This window comes from Heptranchias perlo, chromosome 11 (genome assembly GCF_035084215.1).
Source record: "Heptranchias perlo isolate sHepPer1 chromosome 11, sHepPer1.hap1, whole genome shotgun sequence".
Lineage (NCBI taxonomy): Eukaryota > Metazoa > Chordata > Chondrichthyes > Hexanchiformes > Hexanchidae > Heptranchias > Heptranchias perlo.
Window position 1 is genome coordinate 2,964,661 of NC_090335.1, and position 27,380 is coordinate 2,992,040.

The 27,380-nt window shown below is 44.8% G+C and overlaps 1 protein-coding gene across 2 annotated transcripts in view; it reads left to right on the forward strand.

The window, feature by feature from the left end:
• The window catches only part of LOC137327047 (phosphorylase b kinase regulatory subunit alpha, liver isoform-like), a 165,460-nt gene that overhangs the window by 35,966 nt on the left and 102,114 nt on the right, over positions 1 to 27,380 (forward strand). For both annotated transcript variants that reach the window (XM_067992432.1, XM_067992433.1), the window contains exons 8-13: positions 2,846 to 2,944; positions 3,067 to 3,213; positions 4,478 to 4,531; positions 5,114 to 5,236; positions 9,677 to 9,772; positions 18,271 to 18,378. In XM_067992432.1, coding sequence (XP_067848533.1) covers positions 2,846 to 2,944; positions 3,067 to 3,213; positions 4,478 to 4,531; positions 5,114 to 5,236; positions 9,677 to 9,772; positions 18,271 to 18,378 — 627 coding nt within the window. The remainder of the gene's footprint in view (positions 1 to 2,845; positions 2,945 to 3,066; positions 3,214 to 4,477; positions 4,532 to 5,113; positions 5,237 to 9,676; positions 9,773 to 18,270; positions 18,379 to 27,380) is intronic.

Genomic DNA, 27,380 nt, shown 5'->3' on the forward strand with positions numbered 1-27,380 from the left:
GCCTTACGCTGCCTACTGCACATATGTGATGCATGCCCTGTGGCTGCAGCACAGGTAGTGGCAGGTTGAGTGAGGCTGGACGTGAGGGAGATGCACGAGAGGGTGCGTATGGGATAGAGCCATGAGATTATATGAGGATTGGGTTGCGTGTTAGTGGCGGGGTGAGTACTCGAGAGGTGAGTAGGTGCAGGTAAGATGAGGATGGGGTTTGAGTGGGTATGAGGGGTGATGTGACAGAGTGGTGTTTGCGGAGCCGAAGGAGATGTGGGGTGGGGGCAGTGTTGTGGCAGACGGAGTGTAGGGGAAAGACTACATGTTCTCACTGTGGCTGACCTACTGCGGTCATTGGAGCGCCTCCTGCACTGTATGCAGGTGGGCGATATGTTGGTGGTGCAGGTGACCTCCTCTGCCACCTCGAGCCAGGCCTTCTTGGTGGCAGAGGCAGGCCGCTTCCTCCCGCCCGCCGGGTGGAAGATCTCTGTCCTCCCCCTCCTCCTCACCCCATCTGGTGATACCTGGGGTGAGGCATCATTAAACTGGGAGCAGCCTTCCCCCTGGGCTGCTCCATGCTGTAATGTGTTCTATTGGTTGCAGCATCTGTCAGTGCAGGACTGCCCCTTTAACTAGAGAGCCTCCAGCTGACAGATCGTACTGCGCATGCGCAGCCCGCCCGACGCGCAGACCAGCAGCGCGGAGCCCGGAGGAGCAGGTAATTGGATCCCATTAGTGGTTTGCCTGCTACGATCGCGCAGGCAACCCACTAATTTCACCGAGCGTGTTGACCACGCTCCCGAAACCCAACCCGCCGGAAACCCGCAGGCCTGGTAAAATCAGGCCCATTAAATGTAAATCTCAATTGACTAGATGTGAGCCATCCAAACAAACTATCTCTCTATACTGTGCTTCCAAATGGCCAGAAATTTCACCAAGAACCTTGAGAAAAGTCATGGGGGAGAAAAGCTCATTCAGCCCATCGAAGCTGTCCTCACTCTAGTATATCTAATTGTATTTTCAGCACAGTGGCAACACTTTTAATTGTTTTAGAATTCTTGGCTACAATTTAAAATAATAATTAGAAGAGCTTCAATACTGCTAGAGGTGGCTGACTAAATTTAAAATATATTCCAATAAAAATTGATTTATAAGTAGATAGCGGGCAGTGGGAAGAAAATCAGATTCGAGTTTGTTACTGAAACTGAACAGACGAAAGGGATACAACACTTTCAGCACATTTCTCATTGTACGGATTTTATTATAAAATTGAACTGGAGAGTACCTTAGAAAAGTGAGAAGGTGGAGGGAATTAGCTATTATGTTTATTTTGGAAAAGTGATAAGTAAGTAACAAATAGCTATCCCAGAAAACAGACTGCATAGCGCCAGATATAAAATAAACACATTAAAATATGAACTTTGTTTCCAAGGCTAAATAAAGAAGGGTTTCACCACAGCTGTTAGTCCACTCTTCTTAAATCTAAGTTTCTTCATTTGGATTATCTGTTGACCTGAATTGACACAGTGCAAAAAATACCTCCTGTGTTATTATTTCATACTATTTGACAATTCATATTTCCACAGCAGTTTTATTATCGCTAATTATTCCTGTCACTGCATCTCCATTCTCTGTCTCGTGCATTTTTCCTCCTTCACAGAATTTTCTAAGATTACTGACTCCCTTTGGCTGGCTGTGAAAGCCATTCTTTTTCTGATGGGCAATAAATGCCGGCCTTGCCAGCGATGCCCGCATCCTGAGAATGAATAAGCAAAAACAGTTTTTGAGTAAAAATGACTGATTTAAGAGTAGATTGTACATCATTTTAATCCACTTTACTGTATCGGGGCTCTGAAATTACAAGCAGTTTAATAAATCTATTCCATTGGTCATTCACTTGTAATTCCTAAACTCTTAATTTGTGCAGATTTTAACGACTTACATGTACAACAGAGCAGGATGTGTGTGTTTTACAGCTTTCGCTGTGGGTACCAATTAATTAACTTGGTCCTGTTATCAGAAGATCCCTACACACTATCATTATTGGAGCATTCCAGAGTCAAAGGGCCTGCATAACATGTTAAATCACAATGAGAGTGCAAAAGCAATGGGCCCTGAATTTTCTTTCCAGGGGTGGGGGTGGGGTAAGGGGTCCCACCAGACTCCTGTCATAACTCCAGCGGGAGTCTGGCTGAGCCCATTAGTAAATGGTGGGGCCCCAGTTGATGTTGCCAAGATTTTCCGGTCAGCTTTGTAAGTGGTGGAATCTTCCTCTGCCTCTTACAAGACCAGTGATGTTAGGAGGCAGCGCGGGAACTCTGTACAGCAGGAGTTCCCACATCCCTGGCTCAGTACAGTACTGGTGCGTGCCAAGAGAAATAAGATGCCTCAACCTCCAGGTGGGTGTAAGTGGATCTCCCAAACCAGGGAAGAGACACGGACCACAAAGAAACCAAACCAGATCGACCCACTTATACAAAGGGCTGAGGGGGGGCACACCTGACTGGGGGAAGCTTGGACAACCCTTCTCTTCCCCCCCTCGCCAACGGCAGGCAGGCTCCAGATATCCCAGCTGCATGGGGCAGACAGACACTGGAGATGCTTCCTTCATGTGACACCGGTGGTCAGAATCCTAGAGGGAGACCTGCAGATTTTGGAACCTGCGGTTTCATGCAATGATAGAAGTGAAGATGTCGCTCACTTTCCAGTTTCAAAAAGATCCTTGCATGTGTTTGAACCGTTTTAATCATATTTAAGTAAATATATTTTCCATTGTTTGACAAGCAATTCATTAGCCCAGAGTTCTGCTGGATATTTATTTAGATACTAATCTAATTATTTGCTGTTGCTGCAGGCAGCTCTTGAGGCAATCGATGAACTGGATCTGTTTGGTGCCCGTGGAGGCCCAAAGTCAGTAATTCATGTTCTCCCTGATGAAGTGCAGCATTGCCAGGTAAACTAGAGAGAATGACATTGGATTTATTGGACCACAGTACTGCCATTTATTGATGAGTCCAATGTAACATGTTTGGTTGTTTCAATTGGTTGAAATGATGATGTTCTGTTTTATTTCAGTCCATCCTTCTTTCGATGTTACCTAGAGCTTCGACATCTAAAGAGATTGATGCAGGGCTTCTCTCTATTATTTCATACCCAGCTTTTGCTGTGGATGATATTGATCTTGTGAATGCAACAAAGAATGAAATAATTACAAAATTGCAAGTAAGTTTTTTAAAAAAATAGAATCACTGTGACCTCTGGAGTAGTGCAATAGCACAGCTTCACCCCATCACTTTCCATTCCTCTTGTGCCAGTATTCTCCCTCTTTTCCTGAAGACTTTAGGACCAATGTTTAACTATCGGTAGACACCGACCAGGCTCCCTGCTCTCCAGTGGTTGCCAGCGTCAGGCCCGAGCCTCATTTACATGTCTCCAGCGAGTTGCAGGTGCCAAGTAGGTGCTCCCCTGTTGTGGCACCCACACTGAGTCGGCTGACACTCAGTGCCGGAGGGGTGGCCTTCGACCCCCGTGCCTCCTGACCCCACTCAAAGAATAAAAAAGTAATGTTTCCTGGACCATTTTAAGGATCGCGGGCTCGTCTGCCCAGTGCCTGGTACAAATGTGTAAAGCACATGCTTTACCCACTTCTACCTGGCAATTGAAATTTGGGTCCTACGTATGTCTTAGGACCCCGATGTTTCGTATTATAAGTGGCCTCTCGCCTGGAATAGGCGGATCCTCAACGGCCCATCTCGGGACCCTACCCAAGGTGGCGGCGGTCAGAGCACCAGTATAAATGGGGTGGTAAATGACCACACGCCATTCTCTGGTCTCGACCCCTCTGGGCGGTGGGAGTTAGAATTGGCCCCATTTGACCCTTTGGTACCTCAATCCAAATGGTCTTTCTTCATGTGTGACCTTAGGCACTGAATATTGACAGCTTGTTCAACCTTAGGAGGATATCACATCAGAGTCAGATTCAGTCATCACCCACAGTCAATGCCTATTCAGTTCTAGTATGGCTAACAGGATTTTAATCAGGACTAGAAATCCTGGATCATCTCTTTTTTTAAACTGAAATACCGAGTCCAATTGTAATTCTGAATCATGATTCCAGCTGAAACCTGCTAACTCAACCAGTGAAAATCACCGGTAACCTTTCCACCGCTTGTCCTGCTAGCACCAACCTATCAGAGATTTGGCCTGCAATGATTTGGGTAAAGTCCAGCCGGGAGGTGGGGGGGCGGGGGACAGATTTCTCTGTGTACCATGCAACAAAACCTGCAAACCTGGAAAGAATTGGCTTATGATTTCATTACACTTAGCGCCCAGAGGAAATTTTCTCCATTGTGTTGAAATTGGCTCTCCTCAGCTTGGGAGGGAAGTGTGTGGCTGCAGAACGTGGAGTCATCTTTGCACTGTGCTTGTTCTGCGATTACATGACAGAGTTTTCTTTATGGTTACTTAATTTACTTCTGTCACACAGGGACGGTATGGCTGCTGTCGATTTTTGAGAGATGGCTACAAAACTCCAAGAGAGGTAAATAGAGTTTAGTTCCATGCCTGCAGATTGAGTAATGTGTGCAACTTCTGACTGAACAGGAAATTGGCTAAAATCAAACAAAATTATTTTCTTGTTTGTTAACAGTAGGACTATGATGGAAATTATTCTTTATAAGCACAATATGATTTCTGTGCTCACACTGTACAGAAGAACCAATAATTTCAATGTATTATGTTTTACATTAATATCCTTTTGCTAGATTTAAAAAAAAATATTGTTTCTCTTAAAGTGTCTTCATTCTGCCATGCTCTGTAACTGCACCACTCTAGAGCCTTGATAATGTCATCAGTACTCTGCTTAACTATTCAAAGAGTCTACATGGATAGAAAAAATAGATTCAAGCTGATCGTAATTTTAAAATATTTTTTGATTTTACAATAACATATGATGGAGAAACCTTCCCCCTTCCTCTTTAATACAAATGTGTTTGTGTTTCTCCTAATTTTTGCTATGTTGAAAACTATTTCTGTTCTCATTTATTATTTGAAAATTGACATTGGTGTGTTAATAATTAATTTGCCAAGTCTGTGTAATCAATTCACTGCCTCCTATTTTTAGGATCCAAACAGATTGCATTATGACTCTGCTGAACTCCAGTTGTTTGAAAACATTGAATGTGAATGGCCCGTATTCTGGACCTATCTACTTATTGATGGGGCATTTAAAGGAGACAAGGTGCAGGTAGGATATCAGCATCCTCATTGGTTAGATGGCAGACGCTCTCTTTATTGGCCATTCTCTTTCTATGTACAAATCTTTCTATGTTCCCCTCCAAGTCACACACCATTCCTAACAGCACTGTGGGAGAACCTTCACCACACGGACTGCAGCGGTTCAAGAAGGCGGCTCACCACCACCTTCTCAAGGGCAATTAGGGATGGGCAATAAATGCCGGCCTCGCCAGCGATGCCCACATCTCATGAATAAAATAAAACAGATCATACCTCAATGACCATAATAAACATCTACACCAAACGTTATACACTTCAACTTAATTATCATTTCTTCCCCATCTACTTTTATTATTTTATATTGTTCCTACTTTAGCTATTCTAATCTGTCAATAAATTTTAAAATGGATAGATATGAAACTCATTACTTATATCTCCCAAATTTGCCTTTTATTTGTTTGAACCTTTATATGTGGCCCCTTGTCTTACTCTCAATTTAATTTGAAGTAATTTTCTAGATTTACCTTTTCTGTATTCATTATTATCTTGTATGTCTCTATATAATCACCTCTCAGATACCTTCTCTCAAGACTGAAGAACTCAAGGGGTTGCAAACTGGGCGGCCCGACTGCCTGCCTGATCTTTCTTTCCTGTCCATTTTGTGCCCCTGCTGAAGTTGAATTTCACCCCTCAAGTGTCTGCAGTTTTTTGTCCTGACTCCGAGCTCTTCGATTAGGTATTAGCCTTGTGGCTCTTCTCTGCATTGCCTCCAATGCTTGAATGTTGGCCGTGTGTCTCTATGACCACATCTGGACACAGTAACCAGGGTGTGGTCTGACCAGAGGACTGTACAACTTGATCATGACTCCATCTGACTCGCATTCTGTTGTTATGTAGTTCAACATTATGTTGACTTTGTTGATTGTTGCATTGGTTGGACATATTGAGTGTCAAATCTACTAAGACTTCTAAGCCCGGGTTTTAATTCAGAGTGTGAATTGATAGGCGGGGGCTAAGGCGAGCGGCAAACCTCCCGAACCTTGGCAGCATGAGATTATATCTTAGTATTCATGGTTAAATAACAAAGCTTATGGTGATTTGAGAAGCAGAGAAGTTTCTCTGTAGGAGGAGCTGGGACATGCAAAACTGAGGCGTTACAGCGCCACTACTAGTGGGAGGGTGGGATTACAGCGTGACAAGTTTACACAGGCAGTTTCTATTATAAAGGTGGACATAGGGATTTATAATGAAAATGTAAAAATATTAGAATATATAGCTTTAAAATAAATTACATCTGCGTGCCCTGGTCCAATGATCCCTTGTCCATTAATTGCACATCACTACAGGAAGGATGTGATCGCTTTGGAGAGGGTGCAGAGGAGATTCACCAGGATGTTACCAGGGCTGGAGCGCTTCAGCTATGAAGAGAGACTGGGAAGATTGGGTTTGTTTTCCTTGGAGCAGAGGAGGCTGAGGGGGGACATGATTGAGGTGTACAAAATTATGAGGGGCACAGATAGGATGGATACTAAGGAGCTTTTTCCCTTCGTTGAGGGTTCTATAACAAGGGGACATAGATTCAAGGTAAAAGGCGGGAGGTTTAGAGGGGATTTGAGAAAGAACTTTTTCACCCAGAGGGTGGTTGGAGTCTGGAACTCACTGCCTGAAAGGGTTGTGGAGGCAGGAACCCTCACAACATTCAAGAAGCATTTGGATGAGCACTTGAAATGCCATAGCATACAAGGCTACGGACCAAATGCTGGAATATGGGATTAGAGTAGACAGGGCTGATGGCCGGCGCGGACACGATGGGTCGAAGGGCCTCTATCCGTGCTGTATAACTCTATGACTCTATGGCTCTATCTGACCCTCATGTTCAAGGCCACGACCGATTGAGGAATTGTATAAATATATATAGTGCATTAAAACACCTCAAAGTATTTTAACTATGAGAATAAATTCCTTTTTGATCTATCTTAAGGACTGTTATTTAAGGTGGATCCCAAGAACAGTTCCTTATCCCATGAAGGTAAACCCTGATCCCTAGCCCAGGATATGCAAGGTAGAATCTGAAACCTTGGGATTGCAGAAAGCTGGCCTGGAACAATACTCTCAGATGTGTCAGGGCAGCCGGGTAAGAGGATATTTAGGATAAACACCATGCAGTGTACATAGTGGGGGAAGCTTTTCTTTATACAAAGGGGGATTGAAAACTGGAGCAGGTGGCCAGGAAGATTGGTTGAGGCCAGGTGAGGTGAGATCAAATGGACCAAAAGATCACTTTCATCTGCCCTATAAAAACAGAAATTGCAGGAGAAGCTCAGCAAGTCAGGCGGCATCTGTGGAGAGAGAAACAGAGTTAACATTTCAGGTCGAAGATCTTTCATCAGAACTGGAAGATGTTAAAGCGTTAAAGTTTTTAAGCAAGTACAGAGCCAGGGAAAGGGGGGGAGGGGGGAGGAAAGGACAAAAGGGAAGGTCTCTGATGGGGTGGAGGGCAGGAGTGATTAAATGACAAAAGGGATGATGGTGCAAGACAAGGGGGGTGGGAATGGGACAAGTTAAGAAACAAAAGATTGGTCAGGAGTAGCTGTAAATGGCAGCAGCAGAACCATTACCAGCACCTGCTGTACGAAGAAATGGGAGGAGTGGTTCTGATCTGAAGTTATTGAAACCAGTGTTGAGACCGGAAGGTTGTAAAGTGTCAAAACGAAAGATGAGGTGCTGTTTCTTGAGCTTCCGTTGAGCTTCATTGGAACAGAGTAAGAGGCCGAGAACAGAGAGGTCAGAGTGGGAGTGGGACGGGGAATTAAAATGGCGAGTGACCGGCAGGTCAGGGTCACACTTGCAGACTGATCTGAGGTGTTCAGCAAAGCGATCATCCAGTCTGTGTTTGATCTCCCCATTGTAGAGGAGACCGCATCGTGAGCAGTGAATACAGTGTAGTAAATTGAAAGAAGTACAGGTAATTCACTGTTTCACCTGGAAGGAGTGTTGGGGGCCCTGGACGGTGGGAAGGGAGGAGGAGAAGGGGCAGGTGTTGTATCTCCTGTGCTCGCACGGGAAGGTGCTGTGGGGAGGAGAGCGGGTGTTGGGGGTCTGCCATATCTTGTGAATAAATAGAAAATAAGCAGCAAGTCTCGTTAACTTCCAGTGAACAAGAGCACCAAATGAATAGTACAAGTAAAAGATATGCTGGGACATTGGGCACGATTTTAACATTGAAAATCGGGTGGGTTGGAGGCGGCGGGGGGGGGCATTCAAAATGTGGCCTCCATTCTTGCAGAGTTCCCGGTTTCAACCCCTGGGGGCTGGGATTCCCGAGCCTTCTCCTTCACACCATGTGAATGAACCTTTCTGGCACAGCTTGTGGGCCCGGAGGAGCAGGAGTGTTCCCCCAGGCCTAACAAACCTACCTGCAGCGCCCCCCCCACTGTTCGTGGACCCCCGTGATGACCCCCAATTTTTTCCCTCCCCAATGATCGCGGACTCCCCGCGACGACCCCTGATGTCTCTCCCCCCATGATCGTGGACCCCCGCGATGACCCCCGATCCCAACACACATCGATCGCGGACTCCTGCAATGACTCCCAATCCTGACACCCCCATGACTGACCCCCCGATCCCTCCCCCCACCATGACTGACATGACCCCTATGCCCCCGCGCCCACCCATGCTTTCCATGCCCCCTCCAATCAATACAAACAAAAACTTAGCTGAAGACTTACCTGAACATGCCCTCTCCCTGGCTACTCTGTCCGACTGAGACCGGCCTGTCAATCAGCCGGCCAGTCGGACGGCAAACTGACAAAAAATAAAAGAAGTCCTTACGTCCAAATCATAAGGGTGTCCAGGACACCCGTACTAATGGGTTTCCCATCCGCAATTTGACCCCCTGCCGTCCCCTCCCCGACTCGGGGTCAAAATCATGCCCACTGAGCTTGAGTTGTACGGATTTCTTAATCCATTGGCCCTGAAGTTATGCCTTGGGGCACAAATTTAACATACTCGTTCCGCAGTTCTTCCATCTACAATTTCAGCAGAGGTATTAATATATTTATTTAAATAGATTAAAGCCTCTGCTAAAATAGCAGTTTGAGGCATTTCGGAGGGATGCGTTGCACATTGTTCCAGGAGCATTGTGTTTTCGGTTCATGGTTCAACTCTCATCAGACAAAGCAAGTATTTATTCCCTGCACACAAGTCATATTATCCAGTAAGTTCAGAGAGGAAAAACGTGGCATGAATATTATTTCTGAAGAAGTATAAAAATGTTTTTTGAAAAAATTCTACCGTAAAAATATTGGTTTTCCTACATCATAACAGTCACTTCACTTTAAAGGTACTTCATTGGCTGTAAAGCACTTTGGGACATTCTGAGGTCATGAGAGGCACTGTAGAAATGTAAATTCTTTCTTTCTCTTTAGTCTTTCTAAAAATGTTGTTCTAGATTGAAGAGTACAGAGAGGCCCTGGAAGAAATTGTTATAAGAGGAAAGAATGGCATACGCCTGGTGCCAGAACTGTACGCTGTTCCTGCTGAAAAGGTAATCAGTTCATTACAATTATTTTAAGCTCTGATCACATGTCTATTATTAAGCAAATGTAGAAAATTACCTCTAGAATTTAAACTAATAAAACAACCTATGAATCAGTGCTTCAGTTAGGAATTATATATAGAGGGGGAGGGGGGATTATGAAGTGAAGGTGAATGTGAAATGGGAAGGTGAGGGAGAGAATTAAAGTACACCTGTAAACTAGCGGAGGGCAGAAGAAAACCTCACTATGACAATTGTATATACAATCAACATTAAAATGGTAAAGGGATTAGATAAGGTAGATACAGAGAAACTGTTTCCTCTGGTGGGGGAATCCAGGACAAGGAGCCAGGCCATCCAGGGGTGAAATCAGGACGCACTTTTTCACACAAAGGAAATCTGGAACTCTATTCCCCCAAAAGATGTTGGGGGGCAATTGAAATTTTTCAAGACTGAGATCGATGGTTTATAGTTGGATAAGGATATCAAGATATAAATAGTAAAAGGGTAGTCAAAGGAAGGGTGGGTCCAATTAGGGACAAAAAAGGAGATCTTGTGGAGGCAGAGGGCATGGCTGAGGTACTGAATGAATACTTTGCATCGGTCTTCACTAGAGAAGAGGTAGTGGTGATATTGGATAGGATAGAAATAGATAAAGAGGAGGGACTTAAAAGATTGGCAGTACTCAAAGTAGAAAAGTCACCCGGTCCGGATGGGATGCATCCTCGGTTACTGAGGGAAGGAAGGGTAGAAATTGTGGAGACTCTGGTCATTACAGGCCAGTCAGCCTAATGTCGGTGGTGGGGAAACTTTTAGAGACAATAATCCGGGACAAAATTAATTTGTACTTGGAAAAGTCTGGACTAATAAATGAAAGTCAGCACGGATTTCTCAAAGGAAAATCGTGTTTGACTAATTTGATTGAGTTCTTTGAAGTAACAGAGAGGGTCGATGAGGGTAGTGCGGTTGATGTTGTGTATATGGACTTTCAAAAGGCATTTGATTAAAGTACCACATAATAGACTGGTTAGCAAAATTAAAGCCCATGGGATTAAAGGGACAGTGGCAGTGTGGATACAAAATTGGCTAAGGAACAGAAAGCAGAGAGTAGTGGTGAACGGTTGTTTTTCAGACTGGAGGGAAGTTTACAGTGGTGTTCCCCAGGGGTCAGTATTAGGACCACTGCTCTTTTTGATATATATTAATGACCTGGACTTGGGTATAGAGGGTATAATTTCAAAGTTTGCAGATGACATGAAACACAGGAATGCAGTAAACAATGTGGAGGATAGTAACAGACTTCTGGAGGACAGAGACAGACTGGTGAAATGGGCAGACACATGGCAAATGAAATTTAACACGGAGAAACATGAAGTGATGCATTTTGGTAGGAAGAATGAGGAGAGGCAATATAAACTAAATGGGACAATTTTAAAGGGGACAGAGAGATCTGGGGGTGTATGCACACAAATCTTTGAAAGTGGCAGGACAAGTTGAGAATACTGTTAAAAAAAGCAGAGGGATCCTGGGCTTTATAAATAGAATCATAGAGTACAAAGGCCAGGAAGTTATGATAAACCTTTAGGCCCCAGCTGGAGTATTGTGTTCAATTCTGGGCACCACACTTTAGGAAGGATGTCAAGGCCTTAGAGAGAATGCAGAGGAGATTTACCAGAATGCTGCCAGGGATAAAGGAATTCAGTCACGTGGATAGACTGGAGAAGCTGAGATTGTTCTCCTTAGAGCAGAGAAGGTTATGGGGAGATTTGATAGAGGTGTTCAAAATCATGAACGATTTTGACAGAGTAAATAAGGAGAAACTGTTTCCAGTGGCAAAAGGGTCGGTAACCAGAGGACACAGATTTAAGGTGATTGGCAAAAGAATCAGAGGCGATATGAAAGATTTTTTTACCCAGCGAGTTGTGATGATCTGGAATGCATTTCCTGAAAGGGCGGTGGAAGCAGATTCAATAGTAACTTTCAAAAGGGAATTGGATGAATACTTGAAGGCAAAAAAATTACAGGGGAATGGGACTAATTGGATAGCTCTTCCAAAGAGCCGACATAGGCACGAGGGGTGGAATGGCCTCCACTACTGTGATACTATGAAATGGAGTTGAGGTACAGATGAGCTGTGATCTGATTAAAAGGCAGAATTGGTTCGAGGAGCTGAATGACCTACTCCTGTTCCTATGTTCCAAAAACAATTTAATGATCCAATTAAGCAACTGAGAGTACTAATACATGCCCACAATAGCCTGGAATCTTTCTGCAAGAAATGATGAAAATTCCTGCAATTTTTGCCACAGTCCTCTGCTATGCAAGTAACAGGATGTAACCTGCAGCTTAATCCATGACAGGCCTGTGCCTCATTGTACTTCTGCCTCGTGAAATTGCGTGTCATAGGCCCAGATTCAGGGCTATAGTTTTATTATTGAACAATTAATTTAGCCAAGTTTAAAAGAGAAATCCTATTAAACTTTAAAAGAAAGTTCTCCAGCTTTGTGAGGCAGGTATGTGTGTGATGTGCTCCTAATGTTTCTTAAGTTTTGGTCTCCGGATGTGAGCAATGCCACATTTACATCCCATCCCCAGTTTCCCTGAGAAGGAGGTAGAAATGATTGGTTTTACAACCGGATGGCTTACCTGGCCACTTCAGAGGGCAGTGTCATCCAGACCCATAGGTTTGTGTTTAAAGGATGCGGCTTGGTTTCTCCCTCAATCAATGGCCTAGAGGCAACTCACTGGTTGTTGAAACATTGTATGGAGTTAGGCTGGGACATAACTCCTGCGAGTAAAGCCAGTTTTTAAAATCCTTGCACAGTGACTGAGCTAAAGGTGCCAATCCCAAGCTAAAACTTAGACAAGAATACTTCATCTTTGTCACAATTCTATCCAGATGAATTGTTTGACCTCCTGGGGGTGTAAGTTAGTGGTTTGATTAAAACTTCCTTTTAATAGGGAGGAGAATTTTTTTAATGTATAGAAGAACATAAGAAATAGGAGCAGGAGTAGGCCAATCGGCCCCTCGAGCCTGCTCCGCCATTCAATAAGATCATGGCTGATCTGATCCTAACCTCAAATCTAAATTCATGTCCAATTTCCTGCCCGCTCCCCGTAACCCCTAATTCCCTTTACTTCTAGGAAACTGTCTATTTCGGATTTAAATTTATTTAATGATGTAGCTTCCACAGCTTCCTGGGGCAGCAAATTCCACAGACCTACTACCCTCTGAGTGAAGAAGTTTCTCTTCATCTCAGTTTTGAAAGAGCAGCCCCTTACTCTAAGATTATGCCCCCGAGCTCGAGTTTCACCCATCCTTGGGAACATCCTTACCGCATCCACCCGATCAAGCCCCTTCACAATTTTATATGTTTCAATAAGATCGCCTCTCATTCTTCTGAACTCCAATGAGTAGAGTCCCAATCTACTCAACCTCTCCTCATATGTCCGCCCCCTCATCCCCGGGATTAACCGAGTGAACCTTCTTTGTACTGCCTCGAGAGCAAGTATGTCTTTTCTTAAGTATGGAGACCAAAACTGTATGCAGTATTCCAGGTGCGGTCTCACCAATACCTTATATAACTGCAGCAATACCTCCCTGTTTTTATATTCTATCCCCCGAGCAATAAACGCCAACATTCCGTTGGCTTTCTTGATCACCTGCTGCACCTGCGTATTAACTTTTTGATTTTCTTGCACTGGGACCCCCAGATCCCTTTGTACTGCAGTACTTTCCAGTTTCTCGCCATTAAGATATGTGGGAGATATAAAAGGAGGAAAAACTCCTCAATAATGGTCCCCTCCTCTTTGTACCAGACACTGAACGATTACTTTCTATAGTTAAGTGCAGTGAAATCTTTTTTTTTTCTTACAACATGGAAACAGGCCCTTCGGCCCAAAATGTCCATGTCGCCCAGTTTATACCACTAAGCTAGTCCCAGTTGCCTGCACTTGGCCCATATCCCTCTAATGCTTTTTAAAAGACAAATTGTACCCGCCTCTACGACTGCCTCTGGCAGCTCGTTCCAGACACTCACCACCCTTTGAGTGAAATAATTACCCCTCTGGACCCTTTTGTATCTCTCCCCTCTCACCTTAAATCTATGCCCCCTCGTTATAGACTCCCCTACCTTTGGGAGAAGATTTTGACTATCTACCTTATCTATGCCCCCCCTTATTTTATAGACTTCTATAAGATCACCCCTAAACCTCCTACTCTCCAGGGAAGAAAGTCTCAGTCTATCCAACCTCTCCCTATAAGTCAAACCATCAAGTCCCGGTAGCATCCTAGTAAATCTTTTCTGCACTCTTTCTAGTTTAATAATATCCTTTCTATAATAGGGTGACCAGAACTGTACACAGTATTCCAAGTGTGGCCTTACTAATGTCTTGTACAACTTCAACAAGACATCCCAACTCCTGTATTCAATGTTCTGACCAATGAAACCAAGCATGCTGAATGCCTTCTTCACCACCCTATCCACCTGTGACTCCACTTTCAAGGAGCTATGAACCTGTATTCCTAGATCTCTTTGCTCTATAACTCTCCCCAACGCCCTACCATTAACGGAGTAGGTCCTGGCCCGATTCGATCTACCAAAATGCATCACCTCACATTTATCTAAATTAAACTCCATCTGCCATTCATCGTCCCACTGGCCTAATTTATCAAGATCCCGTTGCAATCCCAGATAACCTTCTTCACTGTCCACAATGCCACCAATCTTGGTGTCATCTGCAAACTTACTAACCATGCCTCCTAAATTCTCATCCAAATCATTAATATAAATAACAAATAACAGCAGACCCAGCACCGATCCCTGAGGCACACCGCTGGTCACAGGCCTCCAGTCTGAAAAACAACCCTCTACAACCACCCTCTGTCTTCTGTCGTCAAGCCAATTTTGTATCCAATTGGCTACCTCACCTTGGATCCCTTGAGATTTAACCTTATGTAACAACCTACCATGCGGGACCTTGTCAAAGGCTTTGCTAAAGTCCATGTAGACCACGTCTACTGCACAGCCCTCATCTATCTTCTTGGTTACCCCTTCAAAAAACTCAATCAAATTCGTGAGACATGATTTTCCTCTCACAAAACCATGCTGACTGTTCCTAATCAGTCCCTGCCTCTCCAAATGCCTGTAGACCCTGTCTCTCAGAATACCCTCTAACAACTTACCCACTACAGATGTCAGGCTCACTGGTCTGTAGTTCCCAGGCTTTTCCCTGCCGCCCTTCTTAAACAAAGGCACAACATTTGCTACCCTCCAATCTTCAGGCACCTCACCTGTAGCTGTCGATGATTCAAATATCTCTGCTAGGGGACCCGCAATTTCCTCCCTAACCTCCCATAACGTCCTGGGATACATTTCATCAGGTCCCGGAGATTTATTTACCTTGATGCGTGTTAAGACTTCCAGCACCTCCCTCTCTGTAATATGTACACTCCTCAAGACATCACTATTTATTTCCCCAAGTTCCCTAACATCCATGCCTTTCTCAACCGTAAATACCGATGTGAAATATTCATTTAGGATCTCACCCATCTCTTGTGGTTTTTATGTATTTGTAGAAGCTCTTTGGATTCTCCTTTGCCTTATCTGCCAAAGCAATCTCATGTCCCCTTTTTGCCCTCCTGATTTCTCTCTTAACTCTACTCCGGCAATCTCTATACTCTTCAAGGGATCCACTTGATCCCAGCTGCCTATGCATGTCATATGCCTCCTTCTTTTTGACTAGGGCCACAATCTCCTGAGTCATCCAAGGTTCCCTACTTCTACCAGCCTTGCCCTTCACTTTATAAGGAATGAGCTTACCCTGAACCCTGGTTAACACACTTTTGAAAGCCTCCCACTTACCAGACGTCCCTTTGCCTGCCAACAGGCTCTCCCAATCAACTTCTGAAAGTTCCTGTCCAATACCATCAAAATTGGCCTTTCCCCAATTTAGAATTTTAACTTTTGGGCCAGACCTATCATTCTCCATAGCTATCTTAAAACTAATGGAATTATGATCACTGGTCCCAAAGTGATCCCTCACTAACACTTCTGTCACCTGTCCTTCCTTATTTCCCAAGAGGAGGTCAAGTTTTGCCCCCTCTCTAGTCGGGCCATCCACATACTGAATGAGAAATTCCTCCTGAACACTCAACAAATTTCTCTCCATCCAAGCCCCTAATGCTATGGCTGTCCCAGTCAATGTTGGGAAAGTTAAAGTCCCCTACTATTACCACCCTATTTTTCTTGCAGCTGTCTGTAATCTCCTTACATATTTGCTCCTCAATTTCCCGTTGACTATTTGAGGGTCTGTAGTACAATCCTATCAAAGTGATCTCTCCCTTCTTATTTTTCAGTTCTACCCATATAGACTCAGTGGGCGAACCCTCGGATATATCCCCTCTCACTACTGCCGTGATGTTCTCCCTAATCAAGAATGCAACTCCCCCTCCTCTCTTACCTCCTGCTCTATCTTTCCTATAGCATCTGTACCCTGGAACATTGAGCTGCCAGTCCTGCCCCTCCCTTAGCCATGTTTCAGTAATAGCGATAACATCCCAGTCCCATGTACCCATCCATGCCCTGAGTTCATCTGCCTTGCCCATCAGACTTCTTGCATTGAAATAAATGCAGTTTAATCTAGACTTCCCTTGGTCTTTGTCCTGCTTTCTCAGACCATCTGTCCGGTCATGTTTTGTACACTCTCCCTTACTGCCTTTTGTTTCTGTCACCACTTTACTTCCCACTGACTTCCTGCATCGGTTCCCATCCCCCTGCCACATTAGTTTAAACCCTCCCCAACAGCACTAGCAAACACTCCCCCTAGGACATTGGTTCCAGTCCTGCCCAGATGCAGACCGTCCAATTTGAACTGGTCCCACCTCCCCCAGAACCGGTTCCAATGGCCCAGGAATTTGAATCCCTCCCTCTTGCACCATCTCTCAAGCCACGTATTCATCCTAGCTATCCTGTCATTCCAACTCTGACTAGCCCGTGGCACTGGTAGCAATCCTGAGATTACTACCTTTGAGGTCCTACTTTTTAGTTTTGGAACATGGATGGTTTACATGGGCTTTTAGAGCACAAAGGATAAATCCATGTGAGAACCATTGGTATATCTGCAACATGTAAAAGAATAATAAATATGCTCCACTCATTAAAATTTATTGCATTATTTTGTATTTTTATTAATTTTCTACAGTAAAATAAAGTCGTGTTTGTCTTGTACAGTTTTTGCCCTCTCGCTCTTGCTAGAGTTCAGTTCCACAGGTGCAGACCACCCTTTAAATGGCCATTTTTTACATGTGAGCCGAGACCACAGATGTTGGTAGGCGTAGGTTATGACAGCAGCTAGCCGATCCTGCTCTCAGCACTATCCACACCTCTACTTCCCAGCTGGGGGTCACTGGCCATTAATCAGGACCCAAAACCCTCACTCACTTTGTTTGCCCTCTCTGTAATTCAGGGCTACCGACACTATTTGTAGTGCTGACTCCGCATGGATCAGGGATTGAACCTGGAGTCTCCTTGTCACACTGCCATATTACACACTGTGTTTACCCACACAGCCAGCAGGGATTTTTTTACTTGCACATTTAATGTTTCTTTCCCCTCCGTTGCCTGTAACATCGCCCGTCTTGGCCCCTGCCTCAGCTCACCTGCTGTTGAAACCCTCATCCATGCCTTTGTTACCTCTAGATTTGACTATTCCAATGCTCTCCTGGCCGGCCTCCCATCTTCCACCCTCTGTAAACTTGAGTTTATTCATAACTCTGCTGCCCGTATCCTAACTCGCACCAAGTCTGGTTCACCCATCACCGCTGTGCTCGCTGACCTACATTGGCTCCCAGTCTGGCAATGCCTCGAATTTAAAATTCTCATCTTTGTGTTTAATTCACTCCATGACCTTGCCCCTCCCTATCTCTGTAACCTCCTCCATCCCTACAACCCTCCGAGATCTCTGCGCTCCTCCAATTCTGGCCTCTTGTGCATCCCCGATTTTAATCGCTCCACCATTGGCGGCCGTGCCTTCAGCTGCCGAGGCCCTAAGCTCTGGAATTCCCTCCCTAAACCTCTCCATCTCTCTACCTCTCTCTCCTCTTTTAAGATGCTCCTTAAAACCTACCTCTTTGGCCAAGGTTTTGGTCACCTGTCCTAATATCTCTTTATATGACTCGGTGTTAATTTTTGTTTGATGATCACACCTGTGAAGCACCTTGGGATGTTTTACTGTATTAAAGGCACTGTATAAATGCAAGTTGTTATTGTTGTAATGTAGCAACTTTGAAAAGAGAAATAGTTTCCAGTGAAGCATGTCCATTTTCATAAATCCATAGTTTTGTCAAACACTGAAATGGTGGTTTCACAGAATTGTCATTTTTTGAAATTTGGGAATCATTGGTGATCACGTAAAAAGTTTTAATTGCTGTTTTGGTAAATTGTGGTAAATATGAATGTTGGGCATTGATTACAGTCTAATCTAAACATGCCATTTGTTGTTACCAGGTGGATGAAGAATATAAGAACCCACATACTGTGGACAGAATTGCAAAAGGAAAATTGCCTCACATGTGGGGACAGTCTTTATATATCCTCGGGAGCCTCCTGACTGAGGTACGCACCAATCAAATCACTGCAGTGACATTGGGGCAGGAGTTTAACCCTGTGGGTGACCTCCAGTGCACACCACAGATCAGATATGCTTCAATCAGGGTAACATTTAGCAATTAATTTAAAACTAACCGATATCACCGTCAGAAATGATCTCATCAGATCATGAAGACACACTATGGGGTGAAGGTTAAGGTGGGGAAGTAGGCTATCAAACATAACGTTCGTTGTACATTGATCTGTCACACAGCTTAGATTAATATATATATATATATATATAAACTTCATGGCAGGGCAGCTCAGTCCCGCCAAATTCACATCCTGTGCCATGTGGGAACTCCAGGACGCTTCTCATGACCTGGACAACCACAGGTGCAGGAAGTGTCGTCAGCTGGTGGAGCTCGAGCTCCGGGTTTCGGAGTTTGAGCAACAGCTGGCGTCACTGCAGAGCATCCACGAGGCTGAGAGTTTCGTGGATAGCATGTTTCAGGAGGGGGTCACGTTGCGGCTTAGGAGAGTGCAGACAGAGAGGGACCGGGTGACTACCAGACGGACAAGGAGGAGCAGACAGGTAGTGCAGGAGTCCCCTGAGGGCATCTCATTCTCTAACCAGTATTCAGGCGAGGGCGATGGCTTCTCTGGGGAGTGCAGCCAGCGCCAAGTCCACAGCACCATGGGTGGCCCAGCCGTACCGGGGGGAGGAGGAAGGTCAGGAGAGCAATGCTGATAGGAGATTCAATAGTTAGGGGAACAGACAGGTGTTTCTGATTCCAGGATGGTATGTTGCCTCCCTGATGCCAGCGTCAAGGATGTCGCTGAGCAGCTGCAGAACATTCTGAGGGGGAGGGTGAACAGCCAGAGGTCATGGTCCATATCGGTACCAACAACATGGAGGGATGAGGTCCTGTAGGCAGATTTTAAGGAGTTAGGAAAGAGATTAATAAGCAGGATCTTAAAGGTAGTAATCTCCGGATTACTCCCGATGCCACGCACTAGCGTGTATAGAAATAGGACGGGAGAGCAGATGATTGCGTGGCTGGAGAGATGATGCAGGAGGGAGGGCTTTAGATTCCTGGGGCATTGGGACCAGTTCTGGGTAACATAGGAACAGGAGTAGGCCATTCAGCCCCTCGTGCCTGCTCCGCCATTTGATAAGATCATGGCTGATCTGTGATCTAACTCCATATACCTGCCTTTGGCCCATGTCCCTTAATACCTTTGATTGCCAAAAAGCTATCTATCTCAGATTTAAATTTAGCAATTGAGCTAGTATCAATTGCCGTTTGCGGAAGAGAGTTCCAAACTTCTACCACCCTTTGTGTGTAGAAATGTTTTCTAATCTCGCTCCTGAAAGGTCTGGCTCTAATTTTTAGACTGTGCCCCCTACTCCTAGAATCCCCAACCAGTGGAAATAGTTTCTCTCTATCCACCCTATCCGTTCCCCTTAATATCTTATAAACTTCGATCAGATCACCCCTTAAGCTTCTAAACTCTAGAGAATACAACCCAAATTTGTGTAATCTCTCCTCGTAACTTAACCCTTGAAGTCCGGGTATCATTCTAGTAAACCTACGCTGCATTCCCTCCAAGGTCAATATGTCCTTCCGAAGGTGCGGTGCCCAGAACTGCTCACAGTACTCCAGGTGCGGTCTAACCAGGTTGAGTTGGGGCCTGTACAAGCCGGACGGGTTGCACCTCAACAGGACCGGAACCAATATCCTCGCGGGGAGGTTTGCTGGTGCTGTTCATAGAATCATAGAAGTTACAACATGGAAACAGGCCCTTCGGCCCAACATGTCCATGTCGCCCAGTTTATACCACTAAGCTAGTCCCAATTGCCTGCACTTGGCCCATATCCCTCGATACCCATCTTACCCATGTAACTGTCCAAATGCTTTTTAAAAGACAAAATTGTACCCGCCTCTACTACTGCCTCTGGCAGCTCGTTCCAGACACTCACCACCCTTTGAGTGAAAAAATTGCCCCTCTGGACCCTTTTGTATCTCTCCCCTCTCACCTTAAATCTATGCCCCCTCGTTATAGACTCCCCTACCTTTGGGAAAAGATTTTGACAATCTACCTTATCTATGCCCCTCATTATTTTATAGACTTCTATAAGATTACCCCTTAACCTCCTACTCTCCAGGGAAAAAAGTCCCAGTCTGTCTAACCTCTCCCTGTAAGTCAAACCATCAAGTCCCGGTAGCATCCTAGTAAATCTTTTCTGCACTCTTTCTAGTTTAATAATATCCTTTCTATAATAGGGTGACCAGAACTGTACACAGTATTCCAAGTGTGGCCTCACCAATGCCCTGTACAACTTCAACAAGACATCCCAACTCCTGCATTCAATGTTCTGACCAATGAAACCAAGCATGCTGAATGCCTTCTTCACCACCCTATCCACCTGTGACTCCACTTTCAAGGAGCTATGAACCTGTACTCCTAGATCTCTTTGTTCTATAACTCTCCCCAACGCCCTACCATTAACGGAGTAGGTCCTGGCCCGATTCGATCCACCAAAATGCATCACCTCACATTTATCTAAATTAAACTCCATCTGCCATTCATCGGCCCACTGGCCCAATTTATCAAGGTCCCGTTGCAATCCTAGATAACCTTCTTCACTGTCCACAATGCCACCAATCTTGGTGTCATCTGCAAACTTACTAACGATGCCTCCTAAATTCTCATCCAAATCATTAATATAAATAACAAATAACAGCGGACCCAGCACCGATCCCTGAGGCGCACCGCTGGACACAGGCATCCAGTTTGAAAAACAACCCTCTACAACCACCCTCTGTCTTCTGCCGTCAATCCAATTTTGTATCCAATTGGCTACCTCACCTTGGATCCCATGAGATTTAACCTTATGTAACAACCTACCATGCGGTACCTTGTCAAAGGCTTTGCTGAAGTCCATGTAGACCACGTCTACTGCACAGCCCTCATCTATCTTCTTGGTTACCCCTTCAAAAAACTCAATCAAATTCGTGAGACATGATTTTCCTCTCACAAAACCATGCTGACTGTTCCTAATTAGTCCCTGCCTCTCCAAATGCCTGTAGATCCTGTCCCTCAGAATACCTTCTAACAACTTACCCACTACAGATGTCAGGCTCACCGGTCTGTAGTTCCCAGGCTTTTCCCTGCCGCTCTTCTTAAACAAAGGCACAACATTTGCTACCTTCCAATCTTCAGGCACCTCACCTGTAGCGGTGGATGATTCAAATATCTCTGCTAGGGGACCCGCAATTTCCTCCCTAACCTCCCATAACGTCCTGGGATACATTTCATCAGGTCCCGGAGATTTATCTACCTTGATGCGCGTTAAGACTTCCAGCACCTCCCTCTCTGTAATATGTACACTCCTCAAGACATCACTATTTATTTCCCCAAGTTCCCTAACATCCATGCCTTTCTCAACCGTAAATACCGATGTGAAATATTCATTCAGGATCTCACCCATCTCTTGTGGTTCCGCACATAGATGACCTTGTTGATCCTTAAGAGGCCCTACTCTCTCCCTAGTTACTCTTTTGCCCTTTATGTATTTGTAGAAGCTCTTTGGATTCTCCTTTGCCTTATCTGCCAAAGCAATCTCATGTCCCCTTTTTGCCCTCCTGATTTCTCTCTTAACTCTACTCCGGCAATCTCTATACTCTTCAAGGGATCCACTTGATCCCAGCTGCCTATGCATGTCATATGCCTCCTTCTTCTTTTTGACTAGGGCCTCAATCTCCCGAGTCATCCAAGGTTCCCTACTTCTACCAGCCTTGCCCTTCACTTTATAAGGAATGTGCTTACCCTGAACCCTGGTTAACACACTTTTGAAAGCCTCCCACTTACCAGACGTCCCTTTGCCTGCCAACAGACTCTCCCAATCAACTTCTGAAAGTTCCTGTCTAATACCATCAAAATTGGCCTTTCCCCAATTTAGAATTTTAACTTTTGGGCCAGACCTATCCTTCTCCATAGCTATCTTAAAACTAATGGAATTATGATCACTGGTCCCAAAGTGATCCCTCACTAACACTTCTGTCACCTGCCCTTCCTTATTTCCCAAGAGGAGGTCAAGTTTTGCCCCCTCTCTAGTCGGGCCATCCACATACTGAATGAGAAATTCCTCCTGAATAAACTCAACAAATTTCTCTCCATCCAAGCCCCTAATGCTATGGCTGTCCCAGTCAATGTTGGGAAAGTTAAAGTCCCCTACTATTACCACCCTATTTTTCTTGCAGCTGTCTGTGATCTCCTTACATATTTCCTCCTCAATTTCCCGTTGACTATTTGGGGGTCTGTAGTACAATCCTATCAAAGTGATCTCTCCCTTCTTATTTTTCAGTTCTACCCATATAGACTCAGTGGGCGAACCCTCGGATATATCCCCTCTCACTACTGCCGTGATGTTCTCCCTAATCAAGAACGCAACTCCCCCTCCTCTCTTACCTCCTGCTCTATCTTTCCTATAGCATCTGTACCCTGGAACAATGAGCTGCCAGTTGGGGAGGGTTTAGACTAGCTTGGCAGGGGGATGGGAACCTAAGTGTCGATTCAGAAGGGAGAGAAGCAAAACTGGAAATGGAAGGCAGAAAATAGTGAGCGAGTTTGGAAGGCAGAGGAAACAAAGGCTAGAAAACAGACAAGAAAGGAGTTTGACAGTGCTTAATGGTATATACCTCAATGCAAGGAGTACAGTGAATAAGGCAGATGAGTTAAGGGCACAGATAGACATGTGGAAGTATGATATGATATAGCTATTACTGAAACACGCCTAAAGAAGGGCAGGAATGGCAGCTCAACATTCCTGGTTCCAGGGTTTTCAGACGAGATAGAGAGGGGGATAAAAAAGAAGGGGGGGGCGTCGCAATCTTGGTTAAAGAAACAATTACAGCTGTGAGGAGGGATGATATGTTAGAAGGATCATCAAATGAGGCCATATGGGTTGAACTGAAGAACAAAAAAGGAGCAGTCACAGTACTGGGAGTGTACTATAGACCCCCCAAACAGTCAGGGAGATAGAGGAGTAAATATGTAGGCAAATTTCTGAGAAGTGCTAAAACAATGGGATGAGAGGGTTGTCCTATGAGGAGAGGTTGAGTAGAATGGACCTAGACTCTCTGGAGTTTAGACGAATGAGAGGTGATCTCATTGAAACATATGAGATTCTGAGGGGGCTTGACAGGGTAGATGCTGAGAGGTTGTTTCCCTGGAGAGTCTAGAACTAGGGGGCATAGTCTCACGATAAGGGATCGGCCATTTAAGACTGAGATGAGGAGGAATTTCTTCACTGAGGGTTGTGAATCTTTGGAATTCTCTACCCCAGAGGGCTGTGGATGCTCAGTCATTGAGTCTATTCAAGACGGAAATAGATTTTTGGACTCTAAGGGAATCAAGGCAGGAAAGTGGAGTTAAGGTCAAAGATCAGCCATGATCTGATTGAATGGGGAACAGGCTCGAGGGACCGTATGGCCTACTCCTGCTCCTATTTCTTATGTTCTTATGTTCAATAGGGCAGTAATAAAACCCTAGTCAACTACCCTAATATTAACTGGGATAGAATCGGTGTAAAAGGTATAGAGGGCGCAGAATTCTTAAATTGCATTCAGGAGAACTTTTTTAGCCAGTACGTAGCAAGCCCAACAAGAGGGGGGTTAGTTCTGGATTTAGTTTTAGGAAATGAATCTGGTCAGGTGGAAGGAGTATCAGTGGGAGAGCATTTTGGTGGTAGTGATCATAATTCAGTTAGATTTAACATAGTTATGGAAAAGGACAAAGATAGAACAGGAGTTAAAGTTCTCAATTGGGGAAAGGCCAATTTTACAAAGCTGAGAAGTGATTTAGCAAAAGTGGACTGGAAACAGCTACTTGAAGGTAAATCAGTGTCAGAGCAGTGGGAGGCATTCAAAGGAGAGATAGTGAGGGTTCAGAGCAAATATGTTCCCACAAAGAAAAAGGGTGGGACTGCCAAATCTACAGCCCCCTGGATGACAAGGAGCATAGAGGGTAAGATAAGGCAAAAAAAGGAAGCTTAGGTCAGACACTGAGAGCTCAATACTGCAGAAAGACTAGAGGAGTATAGAAAGTGCAGGGGTGAAATTAAAAAGAAAATCAAGAAAGCAAAGAAAGGGCATGAAAAAATACTGGCAAGTAAAATCAAGGAAAACCCAAAGATGTTTTATAAATACATAAAGAGCAAGAAGATAACTAAGGAAAGAGTAGGGCCTATTAGAGACCAAAAAGGTAACCTGTGTGTGGAGGCGGAAGATGTGGGCATGGTTCTTAATGAATACTTTGTGTCTGACTTCACAAAAGAGAGGAACGATGCAGAGATTACAGTTAAGGAGGAGGAGTGTGAAATATTGGATGGGATAAACATAGTGAGAGAGGAAGTATTAAGGGGTTTAACATCTTTGAAAGTAGATAAATCGCCAGGGCCGGATGAAATGTATCCCAGGCTGTAAAGAGAAGCCAGGGAGGAAATAGCAGAGGGTCTGAGCATCATTTTCCAATCCTCCCTGGTGCCGGAGGACTGGAGGATTGCTATCGTTGTAACATTGTTTAAGAAAGGAGAAAAGGATAAACAGGGTAATTAAAGGCCAGTCAGTCTAACCTCGGTGCTCGCAAATTATTTGAAAAAATTCTGAGGGACAGCATAAATCGTCATTTAGAAAGGCACGGAATAATCAAGGACAGTCAGCATGGATTGGTTAAGGGAAGGTCATGTCTGACTAACTTGATTGAATTTTTTGAGGCGGTAACAAGGAGGGTCGATGAGGGTAACGCGTTTTTTGTAGTTTACATGGATTTTAGCAAGGCTTTTGACAAGATGCCACGTGGCAGACTGGTCAGAAAAGTAAAAGCCCATGGGATCTAAGGGAAAGTGGCAAGTTGGATCCAAAATTGGCTCAGTGGCAGGAAGCAAAGGGTAATGGTTGACGGGTGTTTTTGTGACTGGAAGGTTGTTTCTGGTGGGATTCCACAAGGGTTCAGCACTCGGTCCCTTTTTGTGGTATATATTAATGATTTAGTCTTAAAAGTAGGGGGCATGATTTAAGAAGTTTGCAGATGATACAAAAATTGGCCATGTGATTAATACTGAGGAGGAAAGCTGTAGACTGCAGGAAGACATCAATGGACTGGTCAGGTGGGCAGAAAAATGGCAAATGGAATTCAATCCGGAGAAGGAAAATTATTGGAAAAAATTCTGAAGGACAAAATTAGTCTCCACTTGGAGAAGCAAGGATTAATCAGGGATAGTCAACATGGCTTTGTCAAGGGAAGATCATGTCTGACTAATTTGATTGAATTTTTTGAGGGGGTGACTAGGCGTGTGGATGAGGGTAACGCAGTGGATGTGGTATACATGGATTTCAGTAAGGCCTTCGATAAAGTCCCGCACAGGAGACTGGTCAAGAAGGTACGAGCCCATGGAGTCCAGGGTGCCTTGGCACTTTGGATACAAAACTGGCTTAGTGGCAGAAGGCAGAGGGTGATGGTCGAAGGTTGTTTTTGTGACTGGAAGCCTGTGGCCAGTGGGGTACCACAGGGATCTGTGCTGGGGCCCTTGCTGTTTGTGGTCTACATTAACGACTTGGATATGAATGTAAAAGGTATGATCAGTAAGTTCGCTGATGATACAAAAATTGGTAGGGTGGTAAATAGCGAGGAGGATAGCCTCAGTCTGTAGGACGATATAGATGGGTTGGTCAGATGGGCGGAACAGTGGCAAATGGAATTTAACCCGGAAAAGTGCGAGGTGATGCACTTTGGAGGGACTAACAAGGCAAGGGAATACACAATGAATGGGAGGACCCTAGGCAAGACAGAGGGTCAGAGGGATCTTGGTGTGCAAGTTCACAGATCCCTGAAGGCGGCGGAACAGGTAGATAAGGTGGTAAAGAAGGCATATGGGATACTTGCCTTTATTAGCCGAGGCATAGAATATAAGAGCAAGGAGGTTATGATGGAGCTGTATAAAACACTGGTTAGGCCACAGCTGGAGTACTGTGTGCAGTTCTGGTCGCCACACTACAGGAAGGATGTGATCGCTTTGGAGAGGGTGCAGAGGAGATTCACCAGGATGTTACCAGGGCTGGAGCGCTTCAGCTATGAAGAGAGACTGGGAAGATTGGGTTTGTTTTCCTTGGAGCAGAGGAGGCTGAGGGGGGACATGATTGAGGTGTACAAAATTATGAGGGGCATAGATAGGATGGATACTAAGGAGCTTTTTCCCTTTGTTGAGGGTTCTATAACAAGGGGACATAGATTCAAGGTAAAAGGCGGGAGGTTTAGAGGGGATTTGAGAAAGAACTTTTTCACCCAGAGGGTGGTTGGAGTCTGGAACTCACTGCCTGAGAGGGTTGTGGAGGCAGGAACCCTCACAACATTCAAGAAGCATTTGGATGAGCACTTGAAATGCCATAGCATACAAGGCTACGGACCAAATGCTGGAATATGGGATTAGATGAGACTGGGCTTGATGGCCGGCGCGGACACGATGGGCCGAAGGGCCTCTATCCGTGCTGTATAACTATATGACTCTAAGTGCGAGGTAATGCATTTGGGGAGGGCAAACAAGGCAAGAGAGTACACAATAAATTGGAGGAACAGAGGGACCTTGGAGTGCATGTCCACAGATCCCTGAAGGTAGCAGGACAAGTAGATAAGGTGGTTAAAAAGGCATTCGGGATACTTTCCTTTATTAGCCGAGGCACAGACTATAAGAGCAGGGAGGCTATGCTAGAAATGTATCAAACACTAGTTAGGCCACAGTTTGAGTACTGTGTACAGTTCTGGTCACCACATTACAGGAAAGATGTGATTGCACTCAAGAGGGTATCGAGGAGATTTATGAGGATGTTGCCAGGACTGAAGAATTTAATTATGAGGAAAGATTGGATCGAATGGTGTTGTTTTCCTTGGAACAGAGGAGGCTGAGGGAAATTTAATTGAGGTGTTAAAAATTATGAGGGGCCTGGATAGAGTGGATAGGAAGGACC